The sequence below is a fragment of the Cygnus olor genome, chromosome 7, assembly GCF_009769625.2.
Source record: "Cygnus olor isolate bCygOlo1 chromosome 7, bCygOlo1.pri.v2, whole genome shotgun sequence".
NCBI classification, from domain to species: Eukaryota; Metazoa; Chordata; class Aves; order Anseriformes; family Anatidae; genus Cygnus; species Cygnus olor.
The window spans coordinates 23,551,490-23,569,156 of record NC_049175.1 but is presented as its reverse complement, the minus strand read 5'-3'; the positions used below and the strand labels follow the sequence as shown (position 1 = coordinate 23,569,156).

At 38.9% G+C, this 17,667-nt stretch overlaps 1 protein-coding gene across 14 annotated transcripts in view; it reads left to right on the top strand.

The window, feature by feature from the left end:
- The window catches only part of LCOR (ligand dependent nuclear receptor corepressor), a 77,275-nt gene that overhangs the window by 32,127 nt on the left and 27,481 nt on the right, over positions 1-17,667 (top strand). For 11 of the 14 annotated variants that reach the window (XM_040563097.1, XM_040563098.1, XM_040563105.1 and 8 more), the window contains 3 exons: positions 7,149-7,281; positions 11,745-12,032; positions 14,911-15,004. The exons of 1 other annotated variant lie outside the window; for it this stretch is intronic. In XM_040563097.1, the coding sequence (XP_040419031.1) occupies positions 7,149-7,281; positions 11,745-12,032; positions 14,911-15,004 (515 nt within the window). Of the gene's footprint in view, positions 1-7,148; positions 7,282-8,546; positions 8,982-11,744; positions 12,033-14,910; positions 15,005-17,667 lie in introns of those variants that run through there. 2 more of the 14 variants (XM_040563109.1, XM_040563108.1) reach the window with 2 other exon arrangements.

The following is a 17,667-nucleotide window of genomic DNA, read 5'->3' as shown; positions in this document are numbered from 1 at the left end:
ACCTCGGAGACTTGATTGTTACAAAAAAGTTTGTAATTTGATTTAGCCAAATGATGGACAGTCTTTAGCTGACAGACTGAAATAAATTAGGAATGGTACTAGTTTGGTTTGAAATCTCTTCCATTCAGCATCTGTAATGATACGTTTAAGTCTTCGTTTTAGGAAGTTGCAGGCTCAGGCTTCTAAAACTGCTAATACCCATATGTTCCTGTACATAAAATGGTTGCAGTTGTGTTTTCTGTGCCTCAGTCTCTATTCCGCGTTTTTGTTATTGATGTGCATCCGTTTGCCTTTTTAGGAAGAGAACCAAGTAGGATGGGATGATTTGGGTTTCTGCTTGTATGGTGGTGAGTTACAGAATTAAAAGGCACGTAAATGATGTTGCAGCTGGGAGCAACACAGACACTCACCTTCTAACCCTACATAGTTGTGGCTGGCCTTTTCCAAGGAGCACACCTCTACCGATACTCCCTCTTAGATTAATGACATAATTAGTCGACGTACTAGTGTTGTTAGTGTTAGGTCAGAGGTTGGACTAGGTGATCTTGGAGGTCTCTTCCAGCCTAGACGATTCTGTGATTCTGTACCCAGTTCTCACCTTTGAGTGGTATGTAGGTACTCTGTCTAACAGGTTCAAAAATAATCTTTGGTGGTTTATTGGGATTTCATTTGCTTGGAAGAATGACCTGTGACTTAGGAGACTGGTAGCTGTGTTTAAAGAGAACCGAGTCCTGGGCTCCAGGATGAGAGTTGGAGCCCCTGGCTGGCTTATTGGCAGAGCTGCTTAAGGAAGAAAACTGCCCTTACTCTCCCACCCCTTTCAGCGATGTTAATTCTTGCTTTTACAAGCAATCAGATTCAATTACATGCGTTCTTCAAAGGATGGGGAACCATCTGCTGAAGTATTCTGAAGAGATTAATTTATTTGTAGCAGTAGATCTACTTGCAAATGCATGGATTTTTTTTTGCCAAACAAAATACAAGATGGTTTTTGATAGAGGAATGGACTTAAGTGTGTTCGTTTGAGAAGGACAGTAAAATACAAACCGAGTCAGGAGCTAAAATCTCCCAGACACATTTTTGCCCATATCCAAAGGGTTGTATGCAGTTATGTAAAGCTTTTAGAAACTGGATTTTTTTCTTCCATCATAGAAAGCAAAATACAACAGCACAATAGTTTCAGTTGTGTGATCAGAGAGAGCAGCTAGTTAACTAAGGAGCTGCTAGCAGACCATTAGCACGTGCCTGTGTGCAGGGGTACACATGGGCACTGAAAGACAAAGTACAAAGTTAGCAGCTCCAGCAGCGTGCTCACAGTGAAAGGAAACAGATCGTGTTCTGTGGGGCCAAACCCGGAGAACTCTCAGTTGGCTAATCTGCAAATGTGATAATTCCCAGTTCCCTCTGGGCTTTATCCTTCTTGGGGAAGATTTAAGATGTGTGGTTGGTTTTATTTATGTCTTGCCCCTTTTCCTTCTAAAAGGCTGTGGTACAGATAAGACCTATCAATTCAGATGAATTGAACTTTTATATTTGGCTTCTTAATTATGGTTCTTAATTTTTCAGTGTGGCTTGTTAAGAAAACTGACAGGGCTATCCCTACAGAAGAAATCTGTGGCTCCATCTAGAATGTTTGTGTCAAAGGCAGTAGTCTTGCCTGTTCCTTGCTGCTATGCAGAGCTCAAGCCTACTTTCAGATTTTTTTGTAAAAAGATGCAGATAGATAAGGTCAGAGAAAAGCACCAGTAATAAGAGGAAATTGGGAAATGAATCCTTAAAGAAGACTTCATTTGAGTATATTCCTTTGGAGAAAAAAAAAATACAGCTGTTTAAAGCTACATAAAGGAATTTTTACTTTTGCTTAAATAAAAAAAAATAAAAGGGGAGGGAAACGACACTAATCTCATTAGTTGGTGAGAGCAGAACAAGAAGGATAATACTCTAAGCACATTAACTATTTTATAGATATATTTAAGCTATAAAAATAGAAAGAGAAAAAACAACTTCTGGAGTCTCCCGTTGCTGATGGCAGAAGGTTGAGCCTGGTCTTTGAAGTACCATAAAATACCCCGGCTCTGCTGTAAGGGCCTCTAACAGCTCTCCTGATTGTGAAGATGTGTGGTAGTGTACAGTGTGTGAAGGAGTCGTATCAGAGGAACTCTGAATTTTCAAACAATTTGGATATTTTGGAAAGCTTGTAAGTACCTGCCTTAAACATCTAAAGCTAATATCATGCCATTACTTGATTATGATTAGTCATAATAACAGCCTCTGAATGCGGTGTCCTTTCGCTGTGGAGGAACGTAGACACTTTCCACACAGTTCAGTTCTCATTATCTGAATAATCTGAAGAGAAGCTAGCGCTGTCATTTAAAGCATTAACTCATAGAATAATTGATGACGGCAAAGGAATTGTCTGAAAATGAGTTGAAGTTGCAGACCTGTTATGATTTCTGATTGCTTTAGAATGTCTTAGACTGTGTATGGAAATCTTGGGTGTGCTGGAAGATGCTGTAAAATGTTTTTAGTGGATTTCATCGCTTTAAAAAGAAAAAATCGAGCATTTATAGTGTCAATTTTTTTATTGGATGACTTTAAATAATTAGATGTAGAGGCTAAAACCCAAAGAGGCTGTTCATGATAATCTTCGGCTTTGTTAGCTTTGCTTGTGTGTAAATGTGAATGTAAGCATATTGTATTTCAGCTGAAGGTGATTTTTCTTACTATAGATAATAAATGATATTCAATATCCATGGATCAGTTAAATTAAATTTGTTTGGATTTTGATAAATCTGACAAATCAATCATCTTGGTTAATGAGGAACTCATTACTCAGTACTGTTTCTTACTATAAAAGCTCACATCCTCAGTAAGTGAGGGTTGTCTTAAGAGTAATTAAACCATCTGAATTTTTAGCTGATGCCAAGCTGGGAACAGTTGCAGGTGCTTCAAATGGCATGCTCAAAATTGAAAATGATCATGATAAATTTGAGAAACGGGACAGACTGAAACCTGTTTTATCAAGTCACCAGTTACAGATGTCTGAAACGTGATAGCGTTGTAAAAGCACTCAACTGTTCGGGGGGATCTATCAAGAGAGGCATTTGTCTTAATACCTGGAGAGGAAATTCTTCTCTTGCCTGAGTGCTGCCTCAGCTGGGCATAGTGCTTTGAGAGAGGTGGAAAGGAACTGGGCAGTGTGGAAGTGCAAGCAACAAGAATGACTAGGTTGTGTTTATGTTGTTTATGTGGTGTGGGGTTTTTGCTCGTCTGTTTTTGTTTTTAAGACCGGCTGAGGTTTATTCCTGAAAGTAGAAGGAAAGAAGGCAGGCCCCGTGTCCCAGGTGTACCTAAGGCTTATGTACAGAAAATAATATTCCACTTTGCACCGGCTAAGAGTTAGAAAGACTGTACAAGGAAGGGTTGGAGAAGGCAACCTAGGGATGCTGAGATGTTGCTTTCATACTCACTGTTCCTGATCCTGCCTGGGGAGGGCTGGGAGCCCGTGTTGTGTCATCGGGTCCCTGTGTTGGCCTGACAGCTGCAGGTGGTCTGTGGGAAGCCTCTTTGTATTTTCTGCATGAAGATAGGTAGGAATGATCTCATACACTCTTCACACCAGCAATTTAGAGTTTGGGATTGCTGTATCAATGCTACCTGCAAGGAGGGTCTCAAAATGAAGATCCAACTCTAGTGCTGACAGGGCTGGGCTGTCCAGGATTAGGTGGTGTCTCAGCATCACTCATTGACCTTGTATTTTGAAAACCTGAGACCTGTATTTCTAAGGCTTTTTGACTTAATGATCACTGTGTTCTATATCCTAATGTACAGAAGGATTTTAGCCTTTTCAGAGTGTGCAGGGACTGCTCCAAGCTTCTCTGAAGCATTATTGTTCAGTAGTGACACTGGATGTTCGCTGTTGGGATTCTAGTGATGCTCTCAGATATAGTTCTCATGGAAGAGAAGCACAAAGAGAACAGAATGAAAGTAGTTATAAATATGTAAAAATAACCAGTCTTTTTTTTCTAGCATATTAACCAATCAATTGTCATTGCTTAGAAATATTAATAATTTTCCACTTGCTGCTACCTGCATGTCGGTACTGAAAACTTTGATAAGATTCAGGATTAGAGTGAGAGGATAAGACTGAAGATAGCAGATCGAAATATTTATTGGGAAGAATGATGGAAAATCAAAAAACAAAACACAAGCACGAAAAAGAAAAACTTTTGGAACTAGACTTTGAATACTAATCACAAATAATTGGCGTGGAAGCTTGTGAATTTTTCCCTGAGGGGTTAACCAGCTGCAAAAATTGCTGGAATAATTTTGACAGAAGTGTTAAGAAAGCATAAAAATGCAGAAAGCAGAAATCTTTCTAGTAAACTTTGTCTTATGTGGTCAGTACTTCTCTGAAGATGCCAGAGAGCAGCTAAAAATGTTCCCCCCCCCCCCCCCCCCGTGCATAAGGTTAAATCTGACTTTATATAACTCTTTCTTTACATTCTGATGTCTTAGCATGGACAGTAATAAAAATTCGTGCAAGGAAAGAGATGCATGGCCCTTAGTATGAGAGGTAAGAACTAAGCAGTGTGCTCCCTTACTACTCCCCTGTTTTCCTGAACACACATCGAATGATCCTTTACTCAGCCATTCACCAGTGTAAGCCACTTGCACGTTTGTTTTTTTTCTGGCTATCCCTCTTTTCATCATTCTTCCTCTATGTGGAAAATGTCCAGCTTTGGTTAGTCTAGGTCAATTAAATTGTGCTCTTCATGCATTAGCTGTACATGAATAACGCGAGTACACTTGTTCATGGTGAGGCATGCCACTGCCAAACTTTTTCTATAGAGTTTCTACACAGGCTGGTGTGATACTTGCTGTGTAATGTCTTAATTCCAAAAAGTACTGGGAAAATATGAGATGCCTTGTGTTGGATGAGGATTATTTTATTTCAGTTTTCTTCCAGAGTTACAGTCTGCCAAAGGGCAGAGTATCAGATCAAGCTGATACTGCCTTAATATTGCCTTTTTTTTCCGAACTCCCTTGTTTGTCCTTTGCATTGAAAGAGAGCCTTTTTTGCAATGGCTTGTGGTACCCTAGCCAGAGGGTGCTAATTAACTGTAATGGAGCTTATCTATCCAAACCTCTGTGCATCAGATTGCAGAGATTCCTTTTAAACTAAAACTTAAAAGTTTATTTTAAATGTTTAGATATTGCAGTAGTTGTGCTAAAGCTTCTGCAGCATCTAGATTAGGTCTGTTGTTAGTTAATTTGCAGAAATGTCTCCTTTTTACGCAAACGGATGAGTTGGGTTTACAGTTAATCCTCGTAATGGCTGAAGGAGGATGGCAGGACGGATCCTATGTTCTCAACATTGTTGGATATGGAAACACAGCTTGGAAAAACAGAATGCAAGTGTGTTCTACGATGTCTCACCTAAAGAATAACTTAACAAAAATATTGGGTTTACTTTCCACCTATATTTTCATTGTGACATCCTCTACTGATGCTTCATGTCTCTGAAGTATGGGAAAAGTGTAACCGCCTGTTCAACGTGTTCCTAAAATGCCCGTGAACGGCAGGAGCACCGCTGGTACAGGCGTACCTGGCACAGAAGTGAAGCTGTTTCTGTAGTTAACCACCCAGTTCAAGTTCAGTCTCCTGAAGACTCTCAAAAGCACTAGTCTTTCCTATGAGAGCCGGTAGGTTTGAGGGCAAGCCTGAAATTGTGGTACAAAACCAGCATCAGTCACTTGGGGAGCTTGAGTTCCACAGAACGGTACCTTCGTGGCAAGTGTGTTTTGCTCACCTCTGTCGTTGCATGCTCCTCACCTTTTCATTTAGCATAAACTACTGCTTTGTCTTCACAGCGTGGGAGAGTATCTCCCCCTTATTTTTGACATAGAACTTTTGGAAGCTGTTACACTACAAATCTTACAGCGTGTGTCCATGTTGCCAGGCCAGAGTCCACAGTGGTTCATATTATTACCCTTTGCACATAGTTCATGTGACTGCTGCGTTCGTTAATTTACTATAGGCTGATTATGTAACCTCATTTCATTAAACCTCTTAAAAGTTGAGACGTTACAAAATTAAGAACGACTTCGTTTTTTTCCCCTTTCATTTATTGTGAACTGTAAGTGAATTGCCAGTTTTCTCCTTCCCTCCTAGCCCCATGAGAACAGGAATCAGAAATCAATTCGTACGTTAGAGGCCAAAAAGCCAGTTACAGCCAAGGTATTATGGTAACTGATACTATGTAAAGGTTAACAAAACAAAACACTCCCTAAACCCAAAGAGTGGTTGTGTATGCATTCCTGCAGTAGGTAAATACAGGTAACTTCAATATTGCTTAAAATGAAAGTGGGAGGAAAGGGCCCCGAAAGGGATTATTCTCCTGAGCGGGAATAAGGCATTGAAGAGAAAGAAATGAGGAAGGAGGATGGGTGGGGAAATCCAGGCATTCAGTATTTTTGTAACCATTGTCTTCCAGTTTCTTGAGTTGTATTTAAAAAAAAAAAAAAAAAGGTAATTTATTGTGGCATCTCACAGGATTTAATTATCCTAGTTAAAAGACTCGTTTTGAAATATTTGAGATAACTCAGTCGCTTCTGCTTGTATGAAAGAATGAACTTTAATTCATTGCGGATGTTGTAAGCAGTGAATTTCTGTTGATTTCACTTATAAGTAGCCACTGCTGGTCCTCTTCACAGAGGACCTGTTTGTTGCTAATGCTTGGTCATTTCTTGCTCAGTTGGGATGAACTGTGTAAATTAAGGTGATTTTTTTTCTGTATTTTGCCCTCACTGTTTCTTTTCTTATGGAAGCAAAAGTAATAGCTGAAGAACAAGCGTTAGATACGTGATTTGCAGCCAGATGTGGCAAAATATCTAAATCTTCTTTATGATGGGCTGTTATGTCCTGTAATGGTATCAAATCTTTCAGTCTTCTGCTGCATTTACAACAGGAAAACAAGACAAAGCAGGATGTTCTGGAGTAGTCAAAATTCAAGTCTCAATTTAAATAGATTCACCTCTGTGCTGAGTGTCTGACAAAGCTTTGAATTTAGTAAAATAGTTAATGCCTAAGGAACTTTATTCGTTTTGGAGTCAGGAAGATCTTACAAATATTAAATATCTTTGCAGGAGCACTTAGTCAGTCTGGATGAGCCAGCCTCGGAAGCTGGACAAGAAGCTCTGCTTAGACAAGAGCAAGCAAAAATCATTCGTTTTGAAAGGCAAGCGGAAGAGTTCCTCAATGCAGTCTTTTACAGAAAAGGTTGGTTTTGATGGGGGGGATTGGAAATATCTCTTGCTGGTCTTTTTGTATGTGATTTGGGTATCAAGTTGGATGTTCAAGTTGTCATTGCATGTTCAGTATTTTTCAGTTGTCTTCTTTATATGTATTTATCATGAGTGCAAATGGATTCTCAAATAATGTAGCAGTACAACAGTGTGGTCTTGGGAAAGAGGAAGAGAGCATAATACATTTAACCCTAAAGGAAAACTCGACACAAGAACACTAGTGTTCTTACAATTTTGGAGGAATTACTCAGTTCTTGCCCAGCAGATCTCCTCTGAAGCCAACGTTTAGGTGAATGGGCTATCTGGAAGAAGGGGAGAGTGGTGATGGTAGGTGGGATTTTTTTGTTTTTATTAAATTTATTTATTTATTAGGGGGATCTGTATTAATGCAGGTTTTTTTTAAGAGATCAGCAGTCTTCTCACTGTGGTGTATGGGGATTTCCAACCCCCACCCCAGCAATCCACAATACAAAATATAGTTGGAATTGTGCAAAGGGGTGTATGTGGAAAATTCAAAGTGATCAGCAAAAGCACTGGAAAATCAGTACTATAAAATATGCTGAGAACAATAATAGTAGCTCAGTGTTGGAAAACTGTAAATCTGTTCTGGAGAGTTACATCAGTTAAACTGCACTCTTAAGAAGGCACAAAACTCATTTCACTGTTTTCTGCCAACCTGAGAAACAGGGATCTGGAGGCTGCATCCAAGTGCATCCTGAGTGAAAGTACATTGTACTTATCAGTCTAACCCATGTGTGAGAAAATCTGCCAAATCAGTAATTCCAACCTGTCTGCTGGGGGACAATGAAGGCTTCAGTTTAACAAATTAGAAATTGCTGTAGCCAGTCTTCAGCCCAGCCTCACAGTGACCAAAATATTTAAAGGTGTTTTAAGAAGATAACAGTATTTTAGCCTTTCTTTTATGGCTCAAATGAATAAATACAAACTGTATAGTATGATGAATCGCATGGAATATACAAGCATGTAGGATGATGGTAGGAGGGATAGTTATTGGATTACTACTGATAGCTCAGATAATGCTTTTATTCCAAGTCGGTCTTTTCAGTGGCTTTTTTCTTTTAAGGTTAAGGTTTCATTTTGCTTTTAAATTTATCCCATCTCACTTTAAATCCAGAACTGGTTTAAAAAAAAATATATATATATATACTTTCTTTTTTTTCCACTTCAGTTTTCTGGTGGTGATGGTGGTTGTGAGAAAAACGCTTTTTCAGCACTTCCAAATGTTTTGTTAAATATCTCATCCCTTCAACGTTGAGCTTAAATTTTTGTGTGACCTGTGTGCGTATTCCATGAGACAGGCATACTTTCCCATTTGAAGGAAAACGATGTAACGTTTTCTCTGTGGTCAGATACATGGAATGAGGATACTGAAGTCGCTTCAGATGACTAAGAATCTGACTTTTTTTTTTAAAATATACTCTTGTTTTCTGTTCTCTGGCGGAGCTGTGCTTGGTGCAGGAGCAATAAGAGAGGGGAAGGATCCTGGCAGGAAGTCAGTTCCAAATCCTTCATGCATCACTGTCCAGCTTGGCTGTATTTAGATTGCTTAAAAGGTTATTTAAACTCATGTCATTGCCATGAGATCCCAGGCACTGTCATACCAAAGAGGACACAAAGAATGGTAGAATTCTGATGCTCCTGCGTTGCTCAGAGGTACTTGGCTCCCCTGGCTTCAGGCCAGAAATGAGTTTCTTTCTTTCCATCCTGACTGCCAATACCATTTGAGACTCGTATTTTGTAGCCCCTCTGGATTGGGGGACATGCAGATGTTCTGTGAACAGATGCATGCCTATTACATGTCAACGACATGAACTCATGTGCCTAACACACATAGATAACGAGCAGTATCGGCAAACTTTCTGAACAGGCTTACTGTCCATTAATCTTATCTACTTGCTCTGCTTTGTGCCCATGGCACTCTGACTCAGTAATGCTTCTATCAAATATTCATAATTCCAGTGAAAGTATCTAGTTGTTTTATCAGACCTTTACGTTGTGGCAGGATAGGACCTTCTCTTGATGGCTTAATAAAATCATACCTTTTTCAGGTGGTGCTTCCCTTTTAAGATTTCAGTACAGATAAAACACATAAAGGCTATTGAGGTTTTAAAGGTCAGATGTACTACTTTAGTAGACAACTTATAGTAGATAAATGTTGGCTGTATTTATCCCTACACCTTAATTTTTTTCAAAGAAACTAGATACTTGGAATCAAAACAAACATCTTGTTGATTTCCAGTAACACTGCAGAGGCACCAGCAAATATTTTGCAGTCACTTTTGAACAGCTTTAATTTTTGACATTTAAAATTCAGACTTTCTATTGAGCAAGAAGCTTTTAATGTCTAGGTAACTACCCTTCTGCTTCAAAAATTAGCGTCCTGAGTTATTGAATTTATTCTGAGCAGCACTAGAAAGCCCTAGTAGTTCCTCTGTGCTGTTTCTTTGAAGTTGCAGATTAGAAAGATGCATGGCTGTAGGCATGCACAATATTTTCTCCCTGAATTTGGAAATATGTTTAGCTGTAAACATTATTGAATTGTACAGGTGAATGTGGGTGCACGGTAAAAGCATGATTCTTCGGAAAACTAAGTTATGCAGAGCATTCATGCTGCAACATGTAGACATTACAAGCACATGTCAAATAGTTGGCATCAGTGCGATCAGAACAGTGGTTTGTGCCCTTCTAGGCTTTCTTAGAGCCTTTCACGTGTCCTTCAGCAGGACGTGTTGAGAGCTTAGAAAATGGAAGAAATGTCACACTTGCTGGAAAAAGTTTCCATGCTTCTTCCCTGTTACAGCTTGTCCTTAAGGATCACTTGGGAAGAAGGTGAGAATATAAACACCTAAATTTAAGCTTGGCTCATCTCTTGATGATTTATTAAAACTTTTGGTGTGTCATGTGCTTAGCAACAATAAAAACAAATATCCTATAAGCTTCACAATAAAATGATTAACTATTTGCATAAACAGCCAAGAAATTTATAGCTACTGTACCCTCTAAGATTCCATTTCTATAAGATAAGATTAAGATCTTAGACAGCTACGATGCATAGATTTAGAAAGCTGAACCTAACAGGAAGGAATTCAGGCTTGATAGGTGTTCAAAGCTCAGTATGATTTTTTTCATCAAGAAACAGAGTAGCTGCTTGCTGCTGCTCCCTGGTTTGTGAGCAGCTCCACACTCAAACCTTCATGTCTGTCAGCCTTTTGCAGATACTTTGAAGCTGGTTGTTGGATTGATGCATTTTTGTCAAAAATGGTGGCAAAAGGCAAATTAACACTAATATCCAACAGGAGATTTTGTAAATGTTTCTAATAGCTCAATCTTGATAAATTACCTTTCAACCTGGGCAATCTTTTTAAAAAAAAAAAAAAAAAAACAAAACACTTTTCTGTTGTTCCTTTTTGAGTGTGGATTTTAGATTTACTTGGTCATCTTCTGCACAATTTTCTCTGAATGCTTTTCCAGAAGCAGAAAATCAAACCTTTTGAGCCATTTCTGGAACTTAAAAATTAAGGGGAAAAAAAAGGAAAAAAAACAACAGGAAAAAAAAAAACACACCCTCATTTGGCCAGAAGAAAACATCAGTGCTTGGGAGGAAGTTGTAAGACAGAATCTGTGATGTAGGAGCTGTGGATTTACTTTGACATCATAAATTGCTACTGCTCTAAAATAGTAATTTACTTGAATATGTTTGTGTTGCCCATATTTCCAGATAGTTTTGTATTTATATGCTATTTCATGGGGAAAAAGAAAGGGCGGGGGTAGATTTCTACCTGTTCCTTTTCTCATTTCTAACCAGTATTTTTAGCAGGTCTTCTAGAAATAGAATTAGTTTTAATTTGACACCTCTTGCTTTTTGTGTATGGGGAAAATTCTTTGAGTAATATCTGATGCATTTTAGTGTAGTAGTAGATAGAATGAGATGGAAGACGCTTGATCTACATGTGAATTATTTTGAAGAATCAGAAATATAGGGCTTTATTTCCCAGTGATTTCATAGGGGACTGCTGCAACTCTATTCTTCCCCCTTTCCTTTTCTGTAGTTGCAGGTAAGTTATTTAATTCTTCCACTGAATAACCTGTTTGATTTTCTTTTTTTTTGTGATGAACTTCATTACTTGGTAGTTCTTTTCATGGGTCTAGCTCTTTTCCATTTTCATACCTTTTAAAGGTCTGGTCAGATATACTTGAAAACAAAAGATGAGATTTTTATATATCTCATAGGAAACTGTTATTTTGGGAAGGTTGTACCAGAATTAGCACTGCTTCTTGTTCAGGTATTCTAAGACTTAAATACATATTCTAAAGAAACTAATTTATCCTTGACTTTTTTTAAATAAACAATGACTTAATATAAAATCTGTTTTACTTAAAGTGCTTCCTTAAAAAAACAATCTCTAATGTTTGCAGACAGTCCTAGGGTCTCTGACCCCAATATTCCCCTAGTGGCCCGTGAGATCATGCAGCGAATGATCCGACAGTTTGCTGCTGAATATACCTCAAAAAATAGCTCTACTCAGGACTCCAGCCAGCCCAATAGCACAAAGAACCAAAGCCTGCTGAAAGCATCTCTGGTCGCCTCCTCTCCCACGGCTGCAACTGCTCAGAACCCTGTGCTCAGCAAACTTCTCATGGCTGACCAAGACTCACCTCTGGACCTTACTGTCAGAAAGTCTCAGTCAGAACCTAGTGAACAAGGTAGGACTCTTATCAGTGTCTTGCATCCTATGGCAATCCATGAATGGCATTCTTGTTGCACAAACAAACGAGTAGAAGTTTGCAATTTTATGTAAAATGTGAAGCAGAAAAGTGATAGATGTCTTACGATGAAATAATGACCAGCTGGATGTGGCTGGGAGAGAAGATAATTCTTGAAAGGATGTAGGTTGATAGACGTGATTTTTCTGAAGAAGGGTAAAGGGGCTGGCCATACTCTAACCTCTGGGGACAAGTGTGCTGTTGCTGCTGGGAGCTATGAGAAACAGTCTGTCAAAGTAGGCTGTACACTTGCTGGTAAGACAAGACCGTGTGGTCCTGAAAACTGTCTCCTTTCTGAAGATCAGTACAGAATCTGACTGAAGGACTGATGGCATTTATTTTCTTTGTGGTCATAACGTGAAAGCAGTATCTTTTAAAATTTTGTGACAAATTGCTTTGTGAAAGCTGCAAAAATGATACTGCAAACTGTCCAAAACTTCCTGATTTGTGCATTTGGAAAAAGTCTTTTTTTCTACCTTAAAAATAGACTTGTTCAGCAAAGCACAGATTGAATAACTTGTAACAGTGTTGCAGGGCTTGTTTTAGAGTGAAAACCTTGCTTTCCATCAAAAAATGTTTTTAACAAGCAAATTCTGTGAGTGATTATAGTATGCAAATGTTTTTTTCTGCAAATGTGGAATAGAAGTTGTCATAAGTATATCTTACTGATGGCATTGGAATTAGCCTCTTTACCCTTCTTTAGAAATGTGTTAAATGTCTGAAACTATGCTACTAAATATGAGGTAGGCTATCTATCCTCAAGTTGAAAAGATGCCTTAAAAAAAAAAACAAAAAGAACTGTAGCTAGCTAGTATGTAGTCATAAATATCCCTTTATCCTTTGTTGAACTGAAGTTTATGAAGTCTTTTGTAAGAAAGTCAATTTCTGGTGTCTAACAATATTGCGATGGGACATCTGGACACTTATTACACTTATAATTGCAAGTTGTCGCCACACGTCAGTTACCAAATTGCAGTGCAAGGTTATATGGCACTTTTAAAAGGGAGGACCTCTGCGTTTAGCTGAAAGGCTTTTATTTCTAGTTAATGTTATAATAAATGTAATTAACGAGTGTCTTTTTTGCATGCATGTTTATAAATGTTAAACTGTTCCGATTTTGAAGCTTTTCCCTGAAAGAGTAAAGGAGAGAATTAGTTCTGCTTCTGGTGTTTTGTTTTGTTTTAATTGGAGGGTTGTGTGGAGAAGAAGAAAGCATATACATGAACTGTTCTTTAGAGACGAGAAAGCTCCAAGATAATTTATAACATTCATTATACTTGTTATGGAATTAGAACATGTGCATATTAACTTTTTACAGTGATCTGTTTGCTGATGTAATTATTTTTTTCCCAATTTACATTTAATGTAATTGGGAAGGGGGTTTGCCAGACTTCTTAATGAGAGGTTTAAGAGGCTGTCGTGGAAGACCACCGGTGGTGCTTTTTGGTATGTTTCTACTCTCGAGGATTGAGGGGAAGAAGCTAGTTTGTCAGCCTCTCCCTGGGGCGTGAGGCTGGTCCTGCTTGCCCTCCAGGACTTCTAGGTCGTGACAACCCTCCCAATGGAGGGAGCGTGGATGAAGCACCTCCAGCAGCCGGCTGTTCAGTCCATCCTTTTGAAAAGGAGGTGCCACTTGAGCCGGTCACTGTATCCCGTGCTGGGTATCGGTGTTCAGAGGGAAGGCTCAACTCTGCTCGCTTAGGGTTGGGTTACGGCGCGCTCCCCAGCGCAGTGGGTGGTACAGCTTCCTGTCAGCTAGGTCTGTTTCACTGTTTATCGTCTTGGTTTTTCTCCATATGTCAAATGAGAACTCGAGGCAATCTGAAAGCCAGCTTAGGTTGTTCTCATGTTTGGTGGTACTTTCTTGAGTTAGAGTGAGCAAGCAGCTCTGAAGCAGCTCTAGTTTACCTCACTGGCAGGTTTCATTTCTCTCTGCCTCATAAATTTCTTGTTTCAAAGTTTCCAGGAATTTCAGATGGCTGAGCTGCTTCTAAGACAATATTGGCCGTACTAAAATGACCAGAATTTTATGTCTCAGTGCAATGGCAACAAGGCTTTGCTAGCAAAAAAAAAAAAAAAAAAAAGACTCCCTTTTCTGTTGCCTAGAAATGAGAGGTTTACGTAAGGGCTCAGAGGAGCAGGGTGAGCACGAGGAAGTGCCATCAGTCAGTGTGTCCAGGGGAGGATGGAAGAAGCAGTCGAGCAGGAAAAGCCGTTTGGTATATGGAAGAGGAGGGAGTAAAATGACAGGATAGAGAGGAAAGGCAGCAGCCCTGCCAGTAGGGATCCATCGGAGACATGGAAAAAAGGATGAAGCTAGCTGCCAGGTGAGGAGGAATCCAGCATTTGTGTGGGGGGGTTTGTTCAAAAGTGAGTTTCCAATATGAAATTCTCACATTAATTTTCCCACATAGATCTGTATTAAAATATATATGTAAAATTTAGTGTTGGATTATTTATATGTTAAATACAAATTTAAAGCCCCCAAAATATAAGGAGTTTGAAGGGTCTTTTGTTTTGATACTTCTGAGGGTTAGTTATGTTTAGCCTGCTTTGTGTCCTGAACTGTCATTTGTAGGTAGTCATTTGTTCTCTGGCTCTTGTAAACAGATGCTAAATTTTGTTCTGACTTCTGGGGACAATGCAGAAGTCACTTGTAAGCCAAACTACGAACAAATCCAAATCTTGACTTGTGTAAAAACAAAATTAAAATGTTGTGTGCTAAATATGACTTTAGCCCAAAGGAGTGGTTCTGTCAAGGGACAGCGAGGCTGATTCTGTTTCTTCAAACACTGAAGTGATTCTTTCACCTCTACAGACGGCGTGCTTGATTTATCCACTAAGAAGAGTCCTTGTGCCGGCAGCACCTCTCTGAGTCATTCTCCAGGGTGCTCCAGTACTCCAGGAAATGGGTAAGAGAAAGCAACTTACTATGAACTTCTAAAACTTTTTTTAAACTAAAAATGTGTTTATCTCATGTTAAATTTAACTTATTTTTGGTGTTAACCCTTTGGAGTAACGTGTCTTCCAGCTTGTACCTTTGGTAAATACCTTCATCCCACCTGCCAAATAAGAATTGTTGCAAACTGAGACAGGTTTATTGCAGTAAAGAACTCTAATATCTGTTACTTTGGCCAGTTTAATGCTTAGCCACAGATCTTTCAATTAGCTGCTGCTTGGATTCAGTGGAAATTCAAGCTCAGTTAAAAGTCTGAAGAGTCTTTGTGATATGATTTACGTTTAATTAGTTAACTTTCCCCTAAGTGAAATAAGTTTATTTTATGGGTAGCAATGATTTGGAAGATGAACCAGGATGAATTTAAATCACTGCATGTTCTTTGTTAATATTTCCTAGCATGAACCACAGCTTAAAAAAAAAAAAAGGGAGGGGGTTGGGGGGGGAGCAGGCAAGGAGGGAAGTCTAGAAGTTCAGAAAATTCTAGGTATGACTTTATGATTGCATTTTAGCACTGAATTAGTTTTTTTAAACAAAATATAAAATACATGGTGTACTACTCTTCTCTTAATTAGTTCAAGGTGTGAAAGAATGCTATCAATAGTTAGTTTTTAGGTTTCATATTTATAATGGTCACAGTTTGCATACATTTAGAAACCCTTTACTCTTAGTTAGGAATGAGATAAACGTACTGGAGAGGTTGACTGGGAATAAAAGGGATTTTGGGTGTTGACAGGAGAACTTTATCTTGAAGCTACCGTGGACATTTCTATTAGTGAAGCACAGAAGCAGTATGTGGTGTAAACTACCATTTAATTGCTGGGTTTAGCTTAACAACAGCATATGAAAAACGTGAATTTTTAAACTAACACCCCACCGTCAATCCCATGTAATGCTAACAACTGGTTTAACTGTTGCATTTATTTGGAAAAATACTACTCTCTGATTTCCCCCCTTTCAAGATTTCATTTCTCATTTAATATATTTATTAATAAAATACTTCAGTCCTTGTTTAGCAGTTAGTCTTAATACTTTTACACCATTCTTTAGTGCAAACCTTGCCCACCACTCCTTCTTTCAATTCAGAAAAGTTTTCTATTTCTGGCTCTTACTAATGAAGACAGCAGAATCCACCAGGGCTGCAAATTTTGTTCCCTTGCTTGTGCCTCAAGTGAGGGCTGAAGTCCCACACGTAGGGATGTCAGGGCCAGCATCTGGCTCTGTCCTGATCAGTTCTGTGGGTCAGGAGAGGATGCTGTACACTGGCACCTGTATTCACTTGTACAGGTGTGTGCTAAATGAAGGTTTAGTCTGTTCTGCAAAAAGGAAATCAGGTGTGACCTCCTGTTGTAGCTAGCTGCCCTTATCACCTTTCTTCAGGCACAGAAACACTGGTGTGCATTCTCATGCAACATATGCTGTAGAAGGGACAGAGAATATGCACCGAGTTCTGTGGGACAGCAGACCATTCATTTCTCTGGATTTTGTTCTGAATCCAGTTTGACTCTTGTTACTCCAGCTGTGACCTGTCGCATCCTGGAGAGGAGCTAGCAGCGTATATGTTAAGTGCTGTGTATGTTATGTGCCAAGTCCTTCCAGTGGATATGTCTGCTCTAAAGGCTCTTTTCTTCCTGATCTAAATGTGACTTTAAAAATGATGTAGTTTTTCAGTAGTATTTACTCTATCCTTAAATAACGCTGGTTTATTTAGAGAGCTTCACACCAGTCTCCCAGAGCATTGAAACTGAATTGCTCCCCAGTCTTTGTTAGTCTGTCTGTTGAACATGGGAGGGTTTGGAGGTGGAATTTGCAACTAGTTGCTGGCCAGTGTGACTTAGTTACTACAGAGGGGCTAAGCAAGCAAAATGTTAAAATACAGGTGTTTGTCTGCAGTAGTACATTGTGTCATAGAAAGAACACTTGTGACATAAGGAAAACAGTAAAAAAAAAAAAAAAACTGTTTTTTTCTGCTACTAACCCTTGGTCTGGACTAAAGTTCATAGCTTTTGTATTTGAGTTTTTTTCCTAGCCATGCTATGCTGTGTGTCAAATGAGAATCAGGGACATGTGTATATGCACTTAGTTGTTAAGAGAGCAATTTGGTAAGTCTAGTGTTTTTCTTTGTGATCTGCAGTATCCCAGCTTTCACACTTGGTGCTTAACGAAAGTCAAGCAAATCAGTCATATTTGCATGTTGAATATGTTGCATTTTTGGCTTACTCTTTTATTACTGTACTTGTTTAGTGGTAACGTCACACCAGTAACACAGTTGTGTGTAGATCTATGGCGATTGACTACTACTTTGTAATTAAGGTGCTATTTTCAGACGCTTGCGCGAAGTCTTTTCTCCTCCGAGAATTTGTGAACCCAACCAGAGACCAGCCAACAGGTTTCATTTTTCTTTGCCCAAAAAGCTTCTCTTTTTTTGTGAACAAGTTTTAAAACTGACTGATGCTGAGACTTAATAAACAAAAAAAAAATTTAAAAAATTTTTAAAAATTTAGAGAAAAATAAATAACAGAAAAAGTGATGTTACCCAAGCAAGGCCTTCTAATAAAGGAGTGGCCCCCTCACCCATCCCTCCCTACCTGTGCAAGTCCTGCTCACATCAGTTTCCTT